The sequence below is a fragment of the Amaranthus tricolor genome, chromosome 11, assembly GCF_026212465.1.
Source record: "Amaranthus tricolor cultivar Red isolate AtriRed21 chromosome 11, ASM2621246v1, whole genome shotgun sequence".
Lineage (NCBI taxonomy): Eukaryota > Viridiplantae > Streptophyta > Magnoliopsida > Caryophyllales > Amaranthaceae > Amaranthus > Amaranthus tricolor.
In genome coordinates this window covers 23653150-23670581 of record NC_080057.1, presented here as the reverse complement: position 1 = coordinate 23670581, position 17432 = coordinate 23653150, and the positions used below count along the sequence as shown (strand labels likewise).

At 33.8% G+C, this 17432-nt stretch overlaps 2 protein-coding genes across 2 annotated transcripts; one reads left to right on the top strand and one right to left on the bottom strand.

Annotated features, from left to right (window-relative positions):
- The first annotated feature begins 1837 nt into the window (after window positions 1-1837).
- Window positions 1838-12170, top strand: LOC130826765 (ethanolamine-phosphate cytidylyltransferase). The gene is made up of 10 exons (XM_057692339.1): window positions 1838-2457; window positions 4073-4308; window positions 5561-5742; window positions 6397-6468; window positions 7507-7574; window positions 9474-9594; window positions 10927-10992; window positions 11075-11197; window positions 11493-11588; window positions 11695-12170. The coding sequence occupies exons 1-9, from the start codon at window positions 2132-2134 to the stop codon at window positions 11562-11564; spliced, it is 1266 nt and encodes a 421-aa protein (XP_057548322.1). The 5' UTR covers window positions 1838-2131; the 3' UTR covers window positions 11565-11588; window positions 11695-12170.
- Window positions 12171-12842: 672 nt separating this feature from the next.
- Window positions 12843-17032, bottom strand: LOC130826766 (multiple organellar RNA editing factor 2, chloroplastic-like). The gene is made up of 4 exons (XM_057692340.1): window positions 16540-17032; window positions 15396-15493; window positions 15247-15312; window positions 12843-13392 (listed from the first exon to the last, which is right to left on the bottom strand). The coding sequence occupies exons 1-4, from the start codon at window positions 16968-16970 to the stop codon at window positions 13250-13252; spliced, it is 738 nt and encodes a 245-aa protein (XP_057548323.1). The 5' UTR covers window positions 16971-17032; the 3' UTR covers window positions 12843-13249.
- Window positions 17033-17432: the final 400 nt, after the last annotated feature.

The window sequence follows — 17432 nt, the reverse complement described above, 5'->3', positions numbered from 1 at the left end:
GCTTTTTCCAAATCACTAAAAATCATGTGCAAGTCTTTTTTTCTAGTCCTGAAGTACTCTATCATTTGTCTCATAAGAGGTATTGTTTCCATTGCAAATCTCCTTGGCATAAATCCATATTGATTCTATGATATGATATGGAGTTACATGTCCTCATTCATATCTCTACACTCTTTCCCATAATATCATAATATTACTCACGAGTCATTTACTTTTCCATAATTAGAGCAATTTTGGGCATTCCCTTTGTTCTTGTAAGCAGGCACTATATTACTTCTCCATTCATTAGACATTTTATTTGTCCTCCAAATCTTATTGAATAGATCAGTAAGCCAAGTCACTCAAACCATCCCTAGGCATCTCCATACGTCAATAGGATAAGGATAAGAACATTCTAGTTCAGGATAAGAACATAAGAATCGATATATAAAGTATTTTGATGAGATATTTAATAGAGAACAAGGAAATATTATAGGTGATACAACAACTATACCCTTAAATGAATATAGACACGGACAGGGTCACTCCTGAGGGTAGTTTTAAGGTGCAACCGCTTAGGGTAGGACCCAACTCATGAAGAGGCCCAAATTGAGTTAGTTCTTATAATTAAAAATTAGGCTCTCTCTTGAGAGACCGTCTTTTCTAAAGACGACTCTCAAGAGCCCAACCCACTTTTCTTCTTTAGTAAATATCTTAATTACAAAAAAATACTGTTTTAAAAAAGCTGCAGTTTTTAAAAATTTTTTGTACGAAACTGCTTTCTTTTTGGAAGATGAAATGTTTTCTGATTAACTGTCTATTCTCAAGCAGAATAAAACATCATTTAGTAATAAATCAGATTTTTTCATTTTTTAAAAAAATTAAAGTTCATCAATGGTGGGAAATAGTGATGTTAAAGATGACAATTATGGCTAAATTTATGATTTGGGGTTAAAATAATATATTTTGGGTTATAACATAATATATTTGGGGTTATAAAATATATTTGGAGTTATAACAGAATATATTTATGATTATAACAAAATATATTTGGGGTTATAACTCAATATATTTGGAATTAAAACTTAATATATTTGAGGTTTTATAACATAGTATATTTGCTTGTATTATTATAATATCAATTTTGTAGTATTATATCACAAATATATACTGTTATAAACCCAAATCTATTACGTTATAACCGGAATTATATATTTTGTTATAATCCCAACTATATTATATATTATGTTATAACTCCCAATATATTATGTTAGAAGCTTAATTTAAAAAAAATCAGAAAATTATAAATCCAACTAATATATAACACAATCAACCTAAAAAAATGAAAAAGAAAGCTTTAAAAATGAAAATAAAGAAGTATAAATACATAACTTTAATGGTTTTGCAAATGTTGAAGAAGATAACCAGAGATTAAACAACAATAAAGTTTGAGAGAGGAAGATGGAGATTGAGAACTACAAATGGAGTTTGAGAGAGGAAGATGAGTAGTTTTGTCAGGAAAGAGAAAAAGGAAAACTGAAAATGGAAGTCAAAAAACATTGTTTAGAAAGTTTAGTTATTTCTTTTTTAAAATTTAAAAATTAGGCTGGTCCAAACTTGAGAAGTCTTTTGTAAAGACGGTTTCAAATAAGAATTTGTGATTAAAAATTAGTATTTGCATAAATATATCTAACATGGATCGAACTAGCAACATTAGGTTTCTCAGTTGAGCGAATGATTACTGAATTACATAGTTGAGAAAATATAACCGAAATTTTACTTATATAAGAACCTTTCCAAAAATTATCAGAAACACACTGAACACGGAAAAAAAATTAACATAGTTCGGTTCGATCTGATCGGTTCGGTTTTGATAGTTGGTGTAGTTGCACCATAGGCATTGCATAAGGCAAATGCTAATAACGTGGCGTTAGTTCGTAGTAGTAGTTAGTAACAAAGAATAGATTCCACCAGATTTCTCTACAAGAAGCCAGAAAAACAACAATTCAGAACCATAATAACATATTCCCTAACAATAAACACCTGTAATCTTCCATTTTCAGCGATCTTCCCTTCATCGTTCGTATACCCATATCTGTTATGCGCAGCTAACAATCTAAATTTCTAAATTACGAACAATCAAATTTTTAAAATGGGTTCTGATTCTACTGCCGAAGATAATGCAGAACAGAAATTAAGGTTGATTGCGAAATGTGTGGTTGCTGGGGTTGCATTAGGGCTTTCAATTTGGGGAATTCATGCTGTGGGATTATCGGAAACCCTAGAATTGTGGGTTAGGAATAAGAAAAAGAAGCCAATTCGTGTTTATATGGATGGATGTTTCGATATGATGCATTATGGACATTGTAATGCTCTTCGCCAAGCTCGTGCTCTTGGTGATCAATTAGTTGTTGGTGTTGTTAGTGATGTTGAAATTACCGCTAATAAAGGGCCTCCTGTTACTCCTCTTCATGAAAGGTTCATATGTTCTCTTCTCTGATCATGATTTTAATTAGTTGGTTGTTATTTTGGTGTTTTAGCTGAATTTGTTGAATTATATTTTTCTTTAACGGTTTGCGTTGAGTACAACATTAGGTTACGCCATTACATTGCTCGATGTCACTGAATTAACTTTGGCCTTGGTGTAGTTAGAGTTCTAAAGTATGCAACCTTACCCTTGTTTTAATCCTGAAGAAACTAGGTGTCTTAAATGAATTAGTATACATATTAATGCACCTAGGATCAATGAGTAGATTTCCAATTCATTTGGAGAAAAATCAGGATTTGAAAACCTAATTAAAGAAAAGGGCATTTTGCATGAATCAAGCATCAAGTAAACAACACACAACAATTTAACGAGGTTTCAGCCAATGTGGGCTACATCCTCCCTAGCCTAGGTGTTTTCATTGATGTCTAAATAAGCTTCTTGAAGCTTTCATGGAGAATTACAGTGGTGATTCAAAGAGGGTTGGAGAAGAGAGAAAAAACAGGTAAGTGTGGATTACATTTTGAGAGAGAGAAATAATTATAAAGGATCAACTACATCTAATCTAGTGTATTAGGGGTATTTTCAACATATACCCACTAACACTTACAATAACATGGGCCTAAAATGGAGCAATGAACAAAACGGCCATATAATAGCCTCAAGCCGACTCGGCGTTTATGGTGATCAGTCATAAAGTCGAGTCGACTTTAACTACTGTCTCCAATCCTCAATTTCTTCTTTTTAGCCGAGTCGACTTTGGTTGCAACAGAAGGTAAAGCTGACTTGACTTTGACCAAACCAAAGCTTTTCTCCTTCTACTTAAATACACTACATTGCTTCCCAAACAATGGTATCTATTTGGACAATTATATGTCCACATTTAAGTCCAAGGCTCAAGGCACATATTATAACAAATTCGAAAGAGGTTGCTTCTAGATATTTGTATTGACAGTTAAGAAAAGAAAAAGAAAGATATCTGAATATGCTCAAAATGTCTTAAGTTATTCGTTGTGGAGTCTTAATGATGGTGGTTGTATAATTGAGTATGTACGTGTATGCTTAAGCTCATTGCAGATGTGTTGCTGAAAAGTTTGATGATTTTACATTCATGGTCTTATGTTGAAGCTATAGTCTACACTGAGATAATTGGTTCCATTATTTTAGGTTTTGGGATCTTTAGGCTTTTGTTTATAGTGTTTTTGGATGTTTTGGTTATGGTGTTTCATTTTTTCTAGGCTGTAAAAGATTTTGTTTTGAGTTTCGAGGATGTAAGGTCTCCTTTGTTGAATGCCATTGAATTGATACCTTAGTGGGAAAAAGGAAGTGAGGATTTGAAGTGTTAATATGGATGATTTAGAATGTTCTTTGATTTGGTTAATTTTTCTTTATGCTTAATTATTGAAGGCATTTGCTTGTGATTGTTCATTATGCATTATAAGAGTACTATATTGAGCTTGCAGATTATTTTGTTTATCTAGTACATTATATTTTGTGGCTTATACTCTCTGCTGGAAAGTAGAAGGGTTCTCAGTATATTACTAGTTGTTAGTTTTTCTGTTCAAATATGTGAATCTAAGTAACATTTTAAGTCCAAATTTTTGACAGGATGATTATGGTTCAAGCTGTAAAATGGGTCGATGAGGTCATTCCTGATGCTCCTTATGCAATTACCGAAGATTTTATGAAGAAGTTATTTGATGAATATAATATTGACTACATCATTCATGGAGATGACCCCTGCCTTCTTCCTGATGGAACTGATGCTTATGCTTTAGCCAAAAGAGCTGGTCGGTTTAAGCAGATTAAACGTACAGAAGGAGTATCTAGCACAGACATTGTTGGTCGTAACTCTATTCTAAAACTTGAATTTGTTATTACATTTTGCATATGATATATCATGGTATTGCTGACTGGTTTTGGTGCTGTCAACAAGAACATCAATCCAAAAGCCTTCAATTCTATATGAAGTCAACTATATAAACCAAAACAAATAAGCGCCATTGCTAATATGGATTGTACTTTAATCACCTATTTATTATAATCTATAACCAAGAAGAATTTCGATGATTTTACACAAATATTCTTCTATTCCATTCATTTTTATCTATAACGATAACGAGTCATCTTCGGCTTAATTATTCCTCTTCTATGCTCTTCAAAGTTTCTAGTGCATTTTATGGCTTTCTTTGCACATGACCAAACCAATGTACATAATTCTTTTTTATTTTGTCTTTAATACTTGGGTGTCACAAACTCCAAGACTCGTTATATATGAATTCTATCCTTAAGGGTATGTTTAGTCATCCATTAAAATATACATCTCACAGCTTCCTTTAATGATCTCTTTCCGAAGTTTCACATTATGACTTGTATAATAGTGTTATTCTATTTTTATTTAGTAGAATTTTCCCTTTAATACCACATTTGAGAGATGTGGTGCACTACTTCCAAGAAATGACCTAGCAACCCTTGCATAATTCGCTAGTTAGTTCGCCTTTTAGAATTCGCGATTCGCGAGATGATTAGCGAATCATGTGACACTGGACTCCACATTCGGGCAATATGATGCAACGCTTTTGGGCGATGATTTCGAAACCCTTGTATACTTGTCACTTCTTGTGGAAAGTACAACAACGCGCTGAGTAAGGAACGCCCCCTTTGTTAATTTGAATATGGCTAATGTCATAAGATGTGATGATGTTTTACGATGTTTTTCATAAAGGTATTGCTACACTCGTCCTTGATCTGAATTTCGTGTTGGATCCTTAGTTTAAAAGGGCATTTTGGCATGCTTGTTTTCTAAAAAATGCATGGAAATATCATTTTGGCCAATGTAAAGCATGGAGGTGCATCTGGGCCTACCAAAAAGTCAAAAATTCCAAAAAAATAACGTTGCATACCTGCTTTTCAAAAAAGTGCTCGTAGGCACACTAAGCCGAGTTGAAGGCCCCCTTACACTTTATTGGGCCTCATACTTTATTACCACTAAGGTTGGACTTGTAATAAATCTGAAGTAGCTTTTAAGTTACTATGTGCACGCTACTTCTTTTGATATTGTATGCCCCCTTTGACTTATTTAATGCGTCTAAGCAGGACGTATGCTTCTTTGTGTCAGAGAAAGATCTCTTAATGAAAATCGCAATCATTCTTCCCTCCAGAGACAGTTCAGTCATGGTCATAGCCAAAAGTTTGATGATGGTGTAACCACCAGTGGGACTCGTATTTCTCACTTCCTTCCAACTTCTCGCAGAATTGTGCAATTTTCAAATGGAAAGGTACATACAATCCTCTATAAACTGCAGAAATCTTTCCATTTCGCATATATTTTTTCTTTAGATTCAATCTCCAACTTTGCATTTGTAGAATCACCTTTTTGTCCCTAGATTTAGCTGTGCCCTCATATTTCATATATGAAGCTATTAAAGGTTGTTAACACAACCATATTGCAGATTGACATTATATAGAAATTTTAAATAAGATAATTCTACGTGGTATTCATCTTAAGGTGGAAACTACATCTTGACTACTAACTAACATTAGATATATGAGGGCCTTAAGCACCTAAACTAGACTTTATGAATCGAGTCTAAAACTAGTTTCATTATGACGCATTGGTGGTTGAAGGAGCTCTTAAATTCACTTCTAGTTCCATTAGCCCAATGCCATTAAGTGGCTCCCACCCAGGGTGAGGTTTGTGGGGTCGGTAGAATGCTACCTTAACCTTTTCTGATAATACTAACTAAGAGGTTTTTCCGATTGACCTTGATAGCAAACATTATGAGCAACTTCACATAAATAAGATACCGGGGAAGTAGGGATTTTAAATCTGTAAATAAATACTCGAGTTCAATTGACCACCTGATTGGAGAAAAGATACGTTACATTGATTGTGGGATTTATTTTGATTATATTTTTCCATTTACATACAGGGTCCCAAACCAGATTCCCGCATTGTTTATATTGACGGTGCTTTTGATCTTTTCCATGCAGGGCATGTAGAGGTATGTATGTTTTTCTTAACGCTTCTTAAAAGTCGATCCCCTCTGGTTCTGTGCTTGCTTTTGTATTATACACAAACTTCCCTCCTTGTGCAAAAGAAATAAGTAATGGCTTCACTAGTGAATAGTATGCAAACCTCTCTCACTCAAGCTGTTTATCAATTATATCATACATGTGCAGTGTTGAGATGACTTAATTTTTAAACTTCATCTTTATGTTATAAAAATGTTTTCCATAATTTTAGCCTTTTCTTGTTAAAGTTTCCAATGGTTATGTAGAGGACAATCAGTACTATGTTGAACACTTGCCTGGCTCTTTGAGAAGTAACTTTTGTCTTACTGTAGTCAAATACTATTTTTTCATAATGTCAATAACACATTATTTTCGTCCTTGGTATATTTTTCATAATGAATTATGAGTCTATGATTATAACTAATCCTTTGCATTTCTTGTCCATGTGAAGTGGTAGATGATGTTTGCAATAAAGAGGCAATCATAAACAACTTCTTTGTTATAACAAGTAAGGTTGCATACTCTCCAAACCCCATGAGCCACACACAAGCATTGGGGTAATGGAATGTTGTTGTAATGTTAAGAGCCTGCCCAGAGTTCAATATTGTGGCCTGTGGGCTCTTTGTCATTGTGTCCATACTAAAATTTCAATTATTATTCTATATTCAATTTTTTTAAAAAAGAAAACTAATGTTTTGGTTTTGAAATATTTACCTTCAACCAAGTCAATGCCTTGACTTAAGTTAATTGCTGTTTGTGTTTCCTAATTCTTTTTGTTGTTGGACTTCTGAAAGTTTGTAAGGTAGGTGTCCCATTGTTTTCACATGGCTGTAGGTAATGAAAATTTGTTATACTTGTTGAAATGTTTGTAGTTTTTGCACCACTAAATTGAACAAAAATGAAATGAGATTTTGCAAAAATGAAAAATTTGAGTTGAACGGAGTACAGCACTGCTCCACTTGTCTTCTTTAGCGTATTGTTGGTGTCCTTATTTTTAACTTGAGTTGGTATAATTCTTTGACTTGCAGATATTACGACTTGCTCGGGAACTTGGAGATTTTCTTCTTGTTGGAATTCATACAGACCAGACTGTCAGGTTGATAGCCATTTCTTTCTCGTGTAACCGTAATACTGCAGTCTTTCTCTTTATTGTTTGTTTGGCCATTAAAACCTGGTGTAGCATGGGAGGAGTTTGTGCATTCTAGACTTATAGATGCCTTTTAAATAACCTCCCTCTATAGCAATTAAGGCTTCGATATTGTTGTTTTGGATGCCTTCTGTAGAGGTGGTAACTATATTGGAAAGCACAATCATATTCAATGGCGTTTCCATACATGCCATACATGAAAATGCCAAAGCCTCAATCCCAACAATATGGGCTGGCTTCATGAACCAAAATAAATTAATGTTATTGTGAGTGATCATCGCTAACAGATTATATACTTTTTTTTGGCATTATTTTTAATACTAATTTACAGCTAAGAAAATTCATATCAATGATAATTAACATATATTCTCTTTCGTTCATTACAATCTATTGTCATGCTCTTACAATTGTAATTCTTATTGACTTTTATCTCTTCCATTATCTATGTCATTTTCGGCCTGCCCCTTTGTCGTCCAGCATCCTTAAAGTTTCTACATTTCACTTTTTAATTGGTGCGATTTTTGGTCATCATTGCACATGACTAGACTAACTTAAACAAAATTTCCTATTTTTAAAGGGTTTTCCACCATGGTGAAAAATATCACCGACATCCTCATATTGTGGTTGTAATTTGTATTGTTAATATTTTGTGCTTACCTAAACCAAAATGTAGGATTGTAGGCTGATTGCGGAAATCGTCCATTCATAGCCTACAATACTACGTTTTGGTTTAGGTAAGCACATGCTTGCGTGGCAGACCTTCCGTTGTCACAACCTACCAATTACCATAGTACTTTTCTTGGTATTTTGTAGCACCTTTAACTCAATAAAAATCATGTGCATTTTTTTCTATACCATATAGCACTCCATTTGTATAGCATGAAATGAAAAGCATCCATGCTATATCTTCCCTTGTCCTTACATAAAACCAAATTTGTTTTCGGGTATGCGAGTGCAACTTCTTAGGCAGCATAGTGCAAAAATGACATTTTGGTTGCGTTAACGATCACAAAACGACTTTTGTTGCCAATACGGACGGTTTTGTGGTCATCATTAGTCATGGTAAGATAAAAGCCTTTATAATACGGTCACTATACGGTAATGCGGACGATACTTTGCACTGTATTAGGGGGTGTTGTATCACCCTCTCCTATAACTTCATGGTGTTACTCATAAGCTTTATTTCGTGGTAGAACGTAGAGTAGTCATTTGTTTTGTAGATAGGTTATGGACCTTTTATTTTTTTGGCATCTTATTTGTCCTTGATATGTTATATCTTATTTAAGAGGCTCGTTAAGAAATTCAATCGTGTTTTCTCTAAACATGTCTTAGACTCGATGCTCAATTTATAAAAAACTAGTCAAAGACAGTAAGATGCTGACTAACCTTCAAGGATGAAGGGTGATGTTAGTTGTGACACAGTATGATAATGCTGATGTTGCAAGACTACTTGGAATATCAATCCATGTTCTAAGAAAGTGTTACTAGCATGCCGATAGGAAAATAGAAACAACATTGACTTGCTCCAATACCGTGAAAATGGTTTTCACCCATGTAAGGGGGTCGAGTGTACGTGACCATTCTCTTGTGAATACAAAGGTTATTTTCTATTGATTCTCAATTTTCTATCATTTGCAGCTTCACTTAAATAATAAATGCACATGTATTTAGACACACTGATGGGAAAAAAAGAAAAGAAGAAAAGGGAAACGAAAAATAGTGAAGCTTTGATTTCTAGTGCTTGTTTTCCCTACCTCTTGAATATGTTATGATTGTAAAGAGGGCTAGTTCTTGAGCAACGATTCGAATTATTGGTTTTAATTTATTTTTGTTTTATGTTGTGTACAGTGCAAAAAAAGGAAGTCATCGTCCAATTATGAATCTTCATGAAAGAAGTTTGAGTGTCTTGGCTTGTCGTTACGTAGATGAGGTGATCATTGGTGCTCCTTTGGAAGTGTCAAAAGATACGGTTAGTTAACTCTTTATTTCAGCAGCTTATGGTTTCTCTCCTTTCATCTCTCAAGTCTATTAAAATCTGTTGTATTTTGCATAATTTCACCCTTATTCTGTTTTTCATTTGAATTCTAGAGAAATGTTTAGATCCTTACTAAATTACTAGAAGCAAGTGTAATGAGAAATATGTTTTTGATAATATTTAAATGTTGGCTTATTTTACTGCTTTGTTTGAAATGATGTAAAGATGGAAGTTATTACATCACATGTCATTCAGTACTGGAACATCTAAATTTGTTGGTGAAATAAGATTGTAGACATGAATAAATCAAATGTACGTGAATAAATTTGGTGAAAAAAATGGAGAATGGGTGTGTATATACATTCTTTCTGCAGGGTAGGGATGGAAACATAATTAATTGGCTTAGTTTATCTTACCTAACTTTAAACAATTAGAAGAAACACGAGTATTTAGCATTCTGTTGGCTACTTTTCTGAAGAATGAGCTAAACCTGATTATAAGTTTTGAAGTAATGCTTCTTTTTTCCTCTTTTTTTTTTGCTTATCATATGATAACAACAATGTCAAAGTCTGAATTTCAAAAGATTAAGGTCAGCAAAATGAACCACATATCAATCTCAATAGTCATCCACATGAATTCTCTTTCACAATTTATTTCTCTTATCTACCATCTCAACCAATAGATCAATTCTAGGTCATCTTTGGTCTCCCTTACCAGTTTGCCAATGTTCCATTGTTGCATATGTCAAAATCATCTTAAAACGATTCTCTTTCATATTCTCAATATTTTGCAACGCCTAAACCTTTGCTTATTTCTTTGTTTCAAATTTTATCTCTCAAAGTATGTCCATTCATCAATATAAGCGCCTATATTTCGAGTATTTCCATCTCCCTACTATGATCGTTCCGAAAAGCTCAATATTCATATCCACGTAGACGTTGGTCTAATGATAGAACTTGCCCTTAAGATTTAGAGACACGTCGGTCACATAATATTATAGTTGGCGCTTTTCATTTTTGTCCCCCACGTTTCGTCCTATGACCTCTTGTTGGATATCCGCATTACTTTGACATTTGAATCCAAGGTGTTTAAAGATTCACTTAAAATGATTCCTTACTCTTCCAGCTTTATAGTGGCTCTACTCATATCTTAAGTTGCTAAATGACACTTCATGTACTCCATTTACTCCTACTTTAAGCCCTCGTGATTCCAACTCCAGTGTCTAACTTAATATTGACCGCAAATCTGTTACCACGACTGTACTACACCCGGAAAAATTATTGCTTTTTAAGTTTTTGTCTTACCTTTTTTTGATGTTTGGGGCAGATTACAACTTTTAATATCTCATTGGTGGTCCACGGAACTGTAGCTGAGAGTGATGATTTCCAGCTGGTAAATTGTTGAAACTTGAAATTGTGGCCACTTCAATTTATTATATAGCTTTTTTGGCTGTTACTTAGCCTGAATTTTGCAGGAAAACGATAATCCTTATGCTGTTCCGATAAGTATGGGCATCTTCAAAGTTATAGAAAGTCCGTTGGACATAACTACCACGACAATAATTAGGAGAATTGTTGCAAATCATGAAGCTTATGAGGTCGGCTCTTACTCTTCCCTATAATTTGTCACCTATTGCTTCATTTCCGTTCAGTAACCTATTTACCAACCCCTATATTGATCCCTATGCTACTGGGAGTCGGGTTCTGATGTGGGATACTGGTACGTTTCCAAGTGTTGGATATGTCTAAATATTCAATTTACGCCTAAATTGAAGTGTCTAAGTGCCATACCAATGTCTGAGCATCAAGGATCAGACACGGGTATGTGAAGGAAAACAATAATCCCAATTATGGTCTGATGCCTAAAATATTGTTTTACTGATATTTTTGCAGAAGCGAAATGAGAAAAAAGCAGCCAGCGAGAAGAAGTACTACGAGGAGAAAACTTTTGTGTCTGATGATTGAAACGAAAAAGGATATTAGGGATAGGTAAACAATAATTTCTTTGTTCTATCACAAGTTGAAGTGAGTAGTATGAAATGTGAACTTGATCACGTTTTAAGCTTACTTAAATTTTCGACTGTTATTTTTGTAGAGTCCATTCAATTCCGTTCTTGAGCATTAGATGCGCGTAGATGGCCACAATATCTAGGAGCTGAAGGAGCAGTTTGTAATTTAATTTTATATGTAGAAATAAGATGACGGAAATTGCAATACAAGGAGGAATGGCAACAAAAAGAATGCATAAAAGCCCTTTGATTGCATTAGTTTTGTATCGGACAATCTACAGTTACAAAGGAAACCGTTAGAGGAGGAGAAAATCGCTAGGCGCGTCTTAGCTATAGGTATAATTGTTGGAATTTATTTTGGTTCATGTTTTTGACCCCGTATATTGAAATTAAGGTTTTGACATTATTCTTGTTGCTTTTTAGTTTATAGGCAAACTCCATGAATATAGATGTAATTTTGTGATTTTATTTTAAAATAGTAGTAAATTTATTAATGCCTTAGGTTTCCCCCTTTATAATGCAATATCATAATGTTGAAATTGTCATGCCTCATATTCTTAATTAGTGTTACCCTCATTCTTAGTTCTCTTTGTTATGTTTATTGTTTTTCCTTTATACAACATACTATTGGGATACTTGTGGCTGTCAGCGAGAAAAATAGAGAAAACTAAATGTAATTAAAGTAGAAAAATTAATTGACTAATTTTTTATGTTTGTGGGCTAATTAATTTCTCCTTCAAAAATTGATTATCATCTATTGTCATTTGTCATGGTATTAGCTACTAGTAATGATAAATTGTGAAGAAAAAACATTTACAAACTAGAATTTAATTAGCATAGAATGATGTAGAATACTCCCTTCGTATTCTAGTTAAGTATTCTTTTTGGTTGATACTCATTTTAAGAGAAACGGGAGAACCGGTATTGGAAAAAAATAATTATTTGTTATTATACAAATAATTGGATCAAATGAGGACAAAAATTGTTTCTAAAATAAGAAAATAAGAGAATTAATGTAAAATATATCAAAAGAAAAAAAACATTTGATTAGAAAAGGAGGAAGTAGTAGCTATTTGATTAAATTGGAAAATATTGAGAAATCTGAGTAAAGCTGCATGCCTACTAACGAAGTTGTGAGGGAAAACGTGCAAAGTTTATGCAAAATGGAGTTAGGTTCATCCACAATGATTTAAAGTACACTGGAAAGGGGAAGCTGAGGTAGATTTGCTTCATGGAGCTTATCCAAAGTTATGGGATTTGCATTTTATAGATGAAAACAATGTGCAAGTAGAACAAGTCTACTTACCACTTACCATGTTTTAAGTCTCAGTCTTAAGTCTAACTCCAATAAATAGTTCATAACTTCGTCCGGAGAGCTGCAAAACATACTTTTATACAAGTCTTTTATACTAGTAATCAAAGTGATAAAAGGTCTGAATTTGACACCATGAAAAAGTCCTATGAGAAGACTTAGAAAGAGGACCATAGAGAACTTCAAATGACATTTTCACGTTATCGATACTCTGTAAGCTTAACACCATCCAACAAATCACGTACTTCAGCACAACCAGGTTTTATCAGTATACGAAACTTCTTTAGTCCTGTCAGTTCAACAGGCCAAAACACACCCTCTCAACGTCATCACCTCATATTTTCCCTTCTCCTTTGATACCGAGTCCTATCATTGTATCTTGGTCTATCTTGATTCCGTTGAGGCACTGGTTCCACTCTTCTTTGCCTTTCTGGAGTTCTCTGGACAATTTCACCATTCACAAATAGCTCCGCTGAAAAATAAAAAACATGCGGCACATCAGTACTCTTCCTGGAAACTAGAAGGAATAATTTTGTGTTGATAGGTTAAAAACCATGTACAAAAGCAACAAATTGTACCATTACGATTTTAAGACATTTGGAAAGTGAAAACAGCAGACGTGACAAGTAAGTGAAATGGTAGTCAGAAACTGATGTAACATGACTGAAAGCACATGCACATCAAAGGAATTCTATGCAAAGAAGGATAAGCAGGCCTCTCTCTTCAAGTCAAACAGAACTTATGAATCAAAACCAATAAGCCATTTGGGCAACATTTCAAAGTGCTTCAGGAACTAAAAAAATAAAAACTGGTCTCCAATTTTGAGTTCTTTTTCATTCAGCTAAGCCCAAACTAACCAAACTCGAAAAATTAACCACTAATATGGAGCTTCTCCAAAATATTTTCTCAGGGAGCCATTTTCCCCATCAAAAATCATTTTTAAGTACCATGATGCCCTAATTTTAGGAAATGACCCTTCTCCCATCTAAAATTCTGTTCCGTATACTCTACATGAGTCACATTTTTAAGAATGAGTGAATAGTCTTGCTTGTCGACCATTGCTTTTTCCCTGCACATACATGAGTCACGTGACCATAACTACCGCCAAATTACATGGAAGATCAAAATTTATCCTACCCCACCTGATACTCCAACTTGGCATCTCTTTTACTCGACTCCAGCGATTATTCCCTATATCATTTTGACTATGGTAATTCTAGTTCGGTGAACTCATGTCTTAGCCAAGGCAATTCTAAAGGTAAAAAAGACAATGAAAGCAATATACTTTCCAATGTTCAATCATAAAGGTAAATGGTAATTGGTGAAATTAACAGAGAACATAATTTTTTTTTTGTTTTTTTTTGTTTGAATAACTATAGCATGTAGGATTATTTGATTGGAAACTTCAAATCTACAAAGGATCCTTAGTACATACTTGACACAAACCCAAAAGATGTCTTACAATCATTACCATGACGGGTTCTGCATCCAAGATTTTGCACTATGGACTAAACAATTCACATTTTTTGTGGACGCAACTAATAAAGGAAGTGTTCTAAGAAACATAAGTTCTTCACAAAAAGCTTGGGCTAAAAAAGCCTAAAGGGGTGTCGGGCAATTGTTGTCACCGGTTAGTTGCTTCAAGCAGCTTGTTTAACAAGCTCGAAGCATTGGATGTTAAGCTGGTTATTTATACGCTAGTCGTTAATGGAGATGCGTAGTAAAATTACTTATTGGCCGTTGTTTGAGAATAAATAGGCCAATGAAAAAAATTGTCATTAAATTTTTTTTATTTTACTTGAAAATTGTTTCTTAAGTTGCGTTAAGTCATTTTACCAAACAAGTATTTTAGATGTTTGACCAACTAACAAGTCAAAAGCCAAAAGGAAAAGATCCTTATTTCGTAACTAATTAAGTAGGTTGTACTGTTGTAAGAGTCATATCCTTTTAGAACTTTAATAGCTTGATATGAGAAAAGAAAAGAAAGAAAAGATGGCAAAGCATCACCAAACTCCCAAGTCAACAACATAGCGATGTCAAGAAAGTACGATTGTATGAGAAGCAAAAGCAATTAAACCAAAACACAGCTGAAGATAATTGTGATAATTTATATTTCACAATTTTTTTTGTGGGGAAATTTGAAGAGCAGAGGCATGAAAGTCATGAAACCATGGATTGAAGCAATCTTGTTCTTGATAGAGGGTTCCAGTCAATTACAAGGTTCAATTTCAATTTTCAACTCTATTCATTAATTTGGGCAATGAGCATCAATATATATTTAGAAAAGCATTTTGACAATAATAGCTTGCTTAGAAAAAAACTTTACCTCCATAATCTTTGTATTCAGCGTCCACATAAGAATCAGGAAGCACAAAAAGAACTCCAGGAAGACCTACACCAGCACTTCAAAATTAATGAAACAAACAAACAAAAGAAAACTCCAGCAATTAAATGAGAATTATTCTAGTCACATACCTTCCATTTTATTTGCGGTTTCTTCATCAACTTCACAACCAAACCCAAAGTACCTCTCACAGGAAACATTGTAAATTTTCCTTTTGGCTTCCTCTTCACTGAATTATCATCAAAGAACTACATATAAGTAATTACAAAGATAACCATTGAACACAGCTACACTGGACAAGCTAACTTGTAAGTTGTAACAAACAAACTTATTATTCTGTCCAAAGACAAAGAGAAACAAAGGGGTGGAGAGCGCCCTAAAAAAGGTACCCAAAGTTATAGGATTCACACAAAATGAAATGCAATCAGCAATAACTGAGTATGCACAGCCGTCAGCATCACATAATATGAGCTTAAAGACAACTATTAGACAAAGTAAAAGTCATGAAATTAAAGAAACAATCAAATATTCATAACTTCATTCACCTAAGCAAAGAATTCAGGGAAAGTGCTGAAAGAAGTTCTTATCAGTAGATGAAATATTTGTCTCAACTTGCACAGCCTGTTTCCGAACAAAAAAGGATATTGAGCTCATCCGTACTCAAACTAGTATCTTTTTACAAACAAACCCATGATTGATGCAAATTCTTGCAAATTTTACAAAACCTCCCTTATTTACAGTATCCATTACCTCAAATGTGGCAAACAGAAGGAGCAATCTAGTTCAGAAAATTCAATTATTAACTATCAATGTCCCCAATTATCCATACACTACACTAGTTAAAAAGGTCTAACAGTATGCTCTCTTCTTAGTAAAAGTAATGATCTTCCAAGATACACAACAACAATGCAAAAAACTTACTCTTAACAATATGGGGTTCGACTACATGACCAAAACTATGTAACATGTACTTTATTCAATTTTAACTAAATACTAATCTACAACTAAGAAAACCAATTATAATGATTATCCATACATATCCTTTTCCCCATTCTTCAGCCTACCTCTTCGGTAACCTAATTTTCAAAAAAATTAAAATCCATTCTACCACTATTTATACTTGTATAAAACAACACATTTCAAAAATTTACACTGAAATTCAAAGAAAATTCACAAGATTTAACAAAAAGACCACCAAAAGAAAATTAAACATTCAAAACAATGCAATAAAAAAAGAAAATCATTGCAAAAACTAAATTATTAAACAGTGAACACCTCCCGAGAACTTTAGCTAGGGTTTGGATATAAGCATCAATCATCTGTTGCTTCGTAGCACCTTCACCACCAGGTTTATCCATAACAATCAACCAATGTTCATAATCGCACCCTGGAAACAACGGCGCAATTTCTGTCGGAGGACGGTCACTAAAATTTGACCCGGACGAGTTGTTGAGTGGCGAGTAAGGACCAGAACGGTTGACTCGGCAACGAAGCGAATTGAATCGAGCTGAGGGTTCGACGACTCGGACTGAGTGAGAAATGAGAAGGGAAGGACGAGTAGGGGAAGGGAAAGTGGGGACTGAAGGAGGACAAGTTATGGAAGGAGAGGAGAAAGAAGAGATGAAGCGTTTGAAGGAGGAGAGAGAAAGGGAGTTTGAATGTGATGGACGGAGAGAGATGAGAGAGCGTGTTAAGGTTGACGCCATTGTTATGGAGGAGAGAGAAACAACGATGAGAAGAGAGCAAATGAAACGAGGGTTTTAGGTTGAGAATGCGGAAATAAGGATAATAAAGGGTTTTTTTTGGGCAAACTAAATATTTTTATTTTTTATCTGATCAGTTGATTTTATTAATTATTATGATCATTCATTTTAAATATGCTATTTATTTAAAATAGTAAATTCATAGAAGTAACAACAAGATAATTTATCGTATATTTTTATTATGTGGTTTCATCACTTAATCCTTAATTATGTTAAAATAAGCTAATTGTCGTGTATACTTTCTTACCAAACGCTTTCATATGACTTTGATGTGGAGTATTTTTTTTTTAAAAAATTGATTCATTTTGTTGTTGAGAAGCTTTTAGACATTTTGCATATATTTTAAAGTAAAATTGTTTTAGTTAGGTTTACTTTAAAGCTCTTTGAGTTGAACTTGAATTATTA

What these genes read in the sequence shown, in the direction of transcription:
- LOC130826766 (XM_057692340.1), bottom strand. Translation starts at nt 16,970, where the DNA reads ATGGCGTCAACCTTAACACGCTCTCTCATCTCTCTCCGTCCATCACAT. An exon ending in CTAGCTAAAGTTCTCGGGAG is followed by an intron (nt 15,494 to 16,539) that starts GTGTTCACTGTT and finishes ATGATAATTCAG; the next exon opens with TGAAGAGGAAGCCAAAAGGA. An exon ending in AACCGCAAATAAAATGGAAG is followed by an intron (nt 15,313 to 15,395) that starts GTATGTGACTAG and finishes GTGCTGGTGTAG; the next exon opens with GTCTTCCTGGAGTTCTTTTT.
- LOC130826765 (XM_057692339.1), top strand. Translation starts at nt 2,132, where the DNA reads ATGGGTTCTGATTCTACTGCCGAAGATAATGCAGAACAGAAATTAAGG. An exon ending in GTTACTCCTCTTCATGAAAG is followed by an intron (nt 2,458 to 4,072) that starts GTTCATATGTTC and finishes AATTTTTGACAG; the next exon opens with GATGATTATGGTTCAAGCTG. An exon ending in CATACAGACCAGACTGTCAG is followed by an intron (nt 7,575 to 9,473) that starts GTTGATAGCCAT and finishes TGTTGTGTACAG; the next exon opens with TGCAAAAAAAGGAAGTCATC.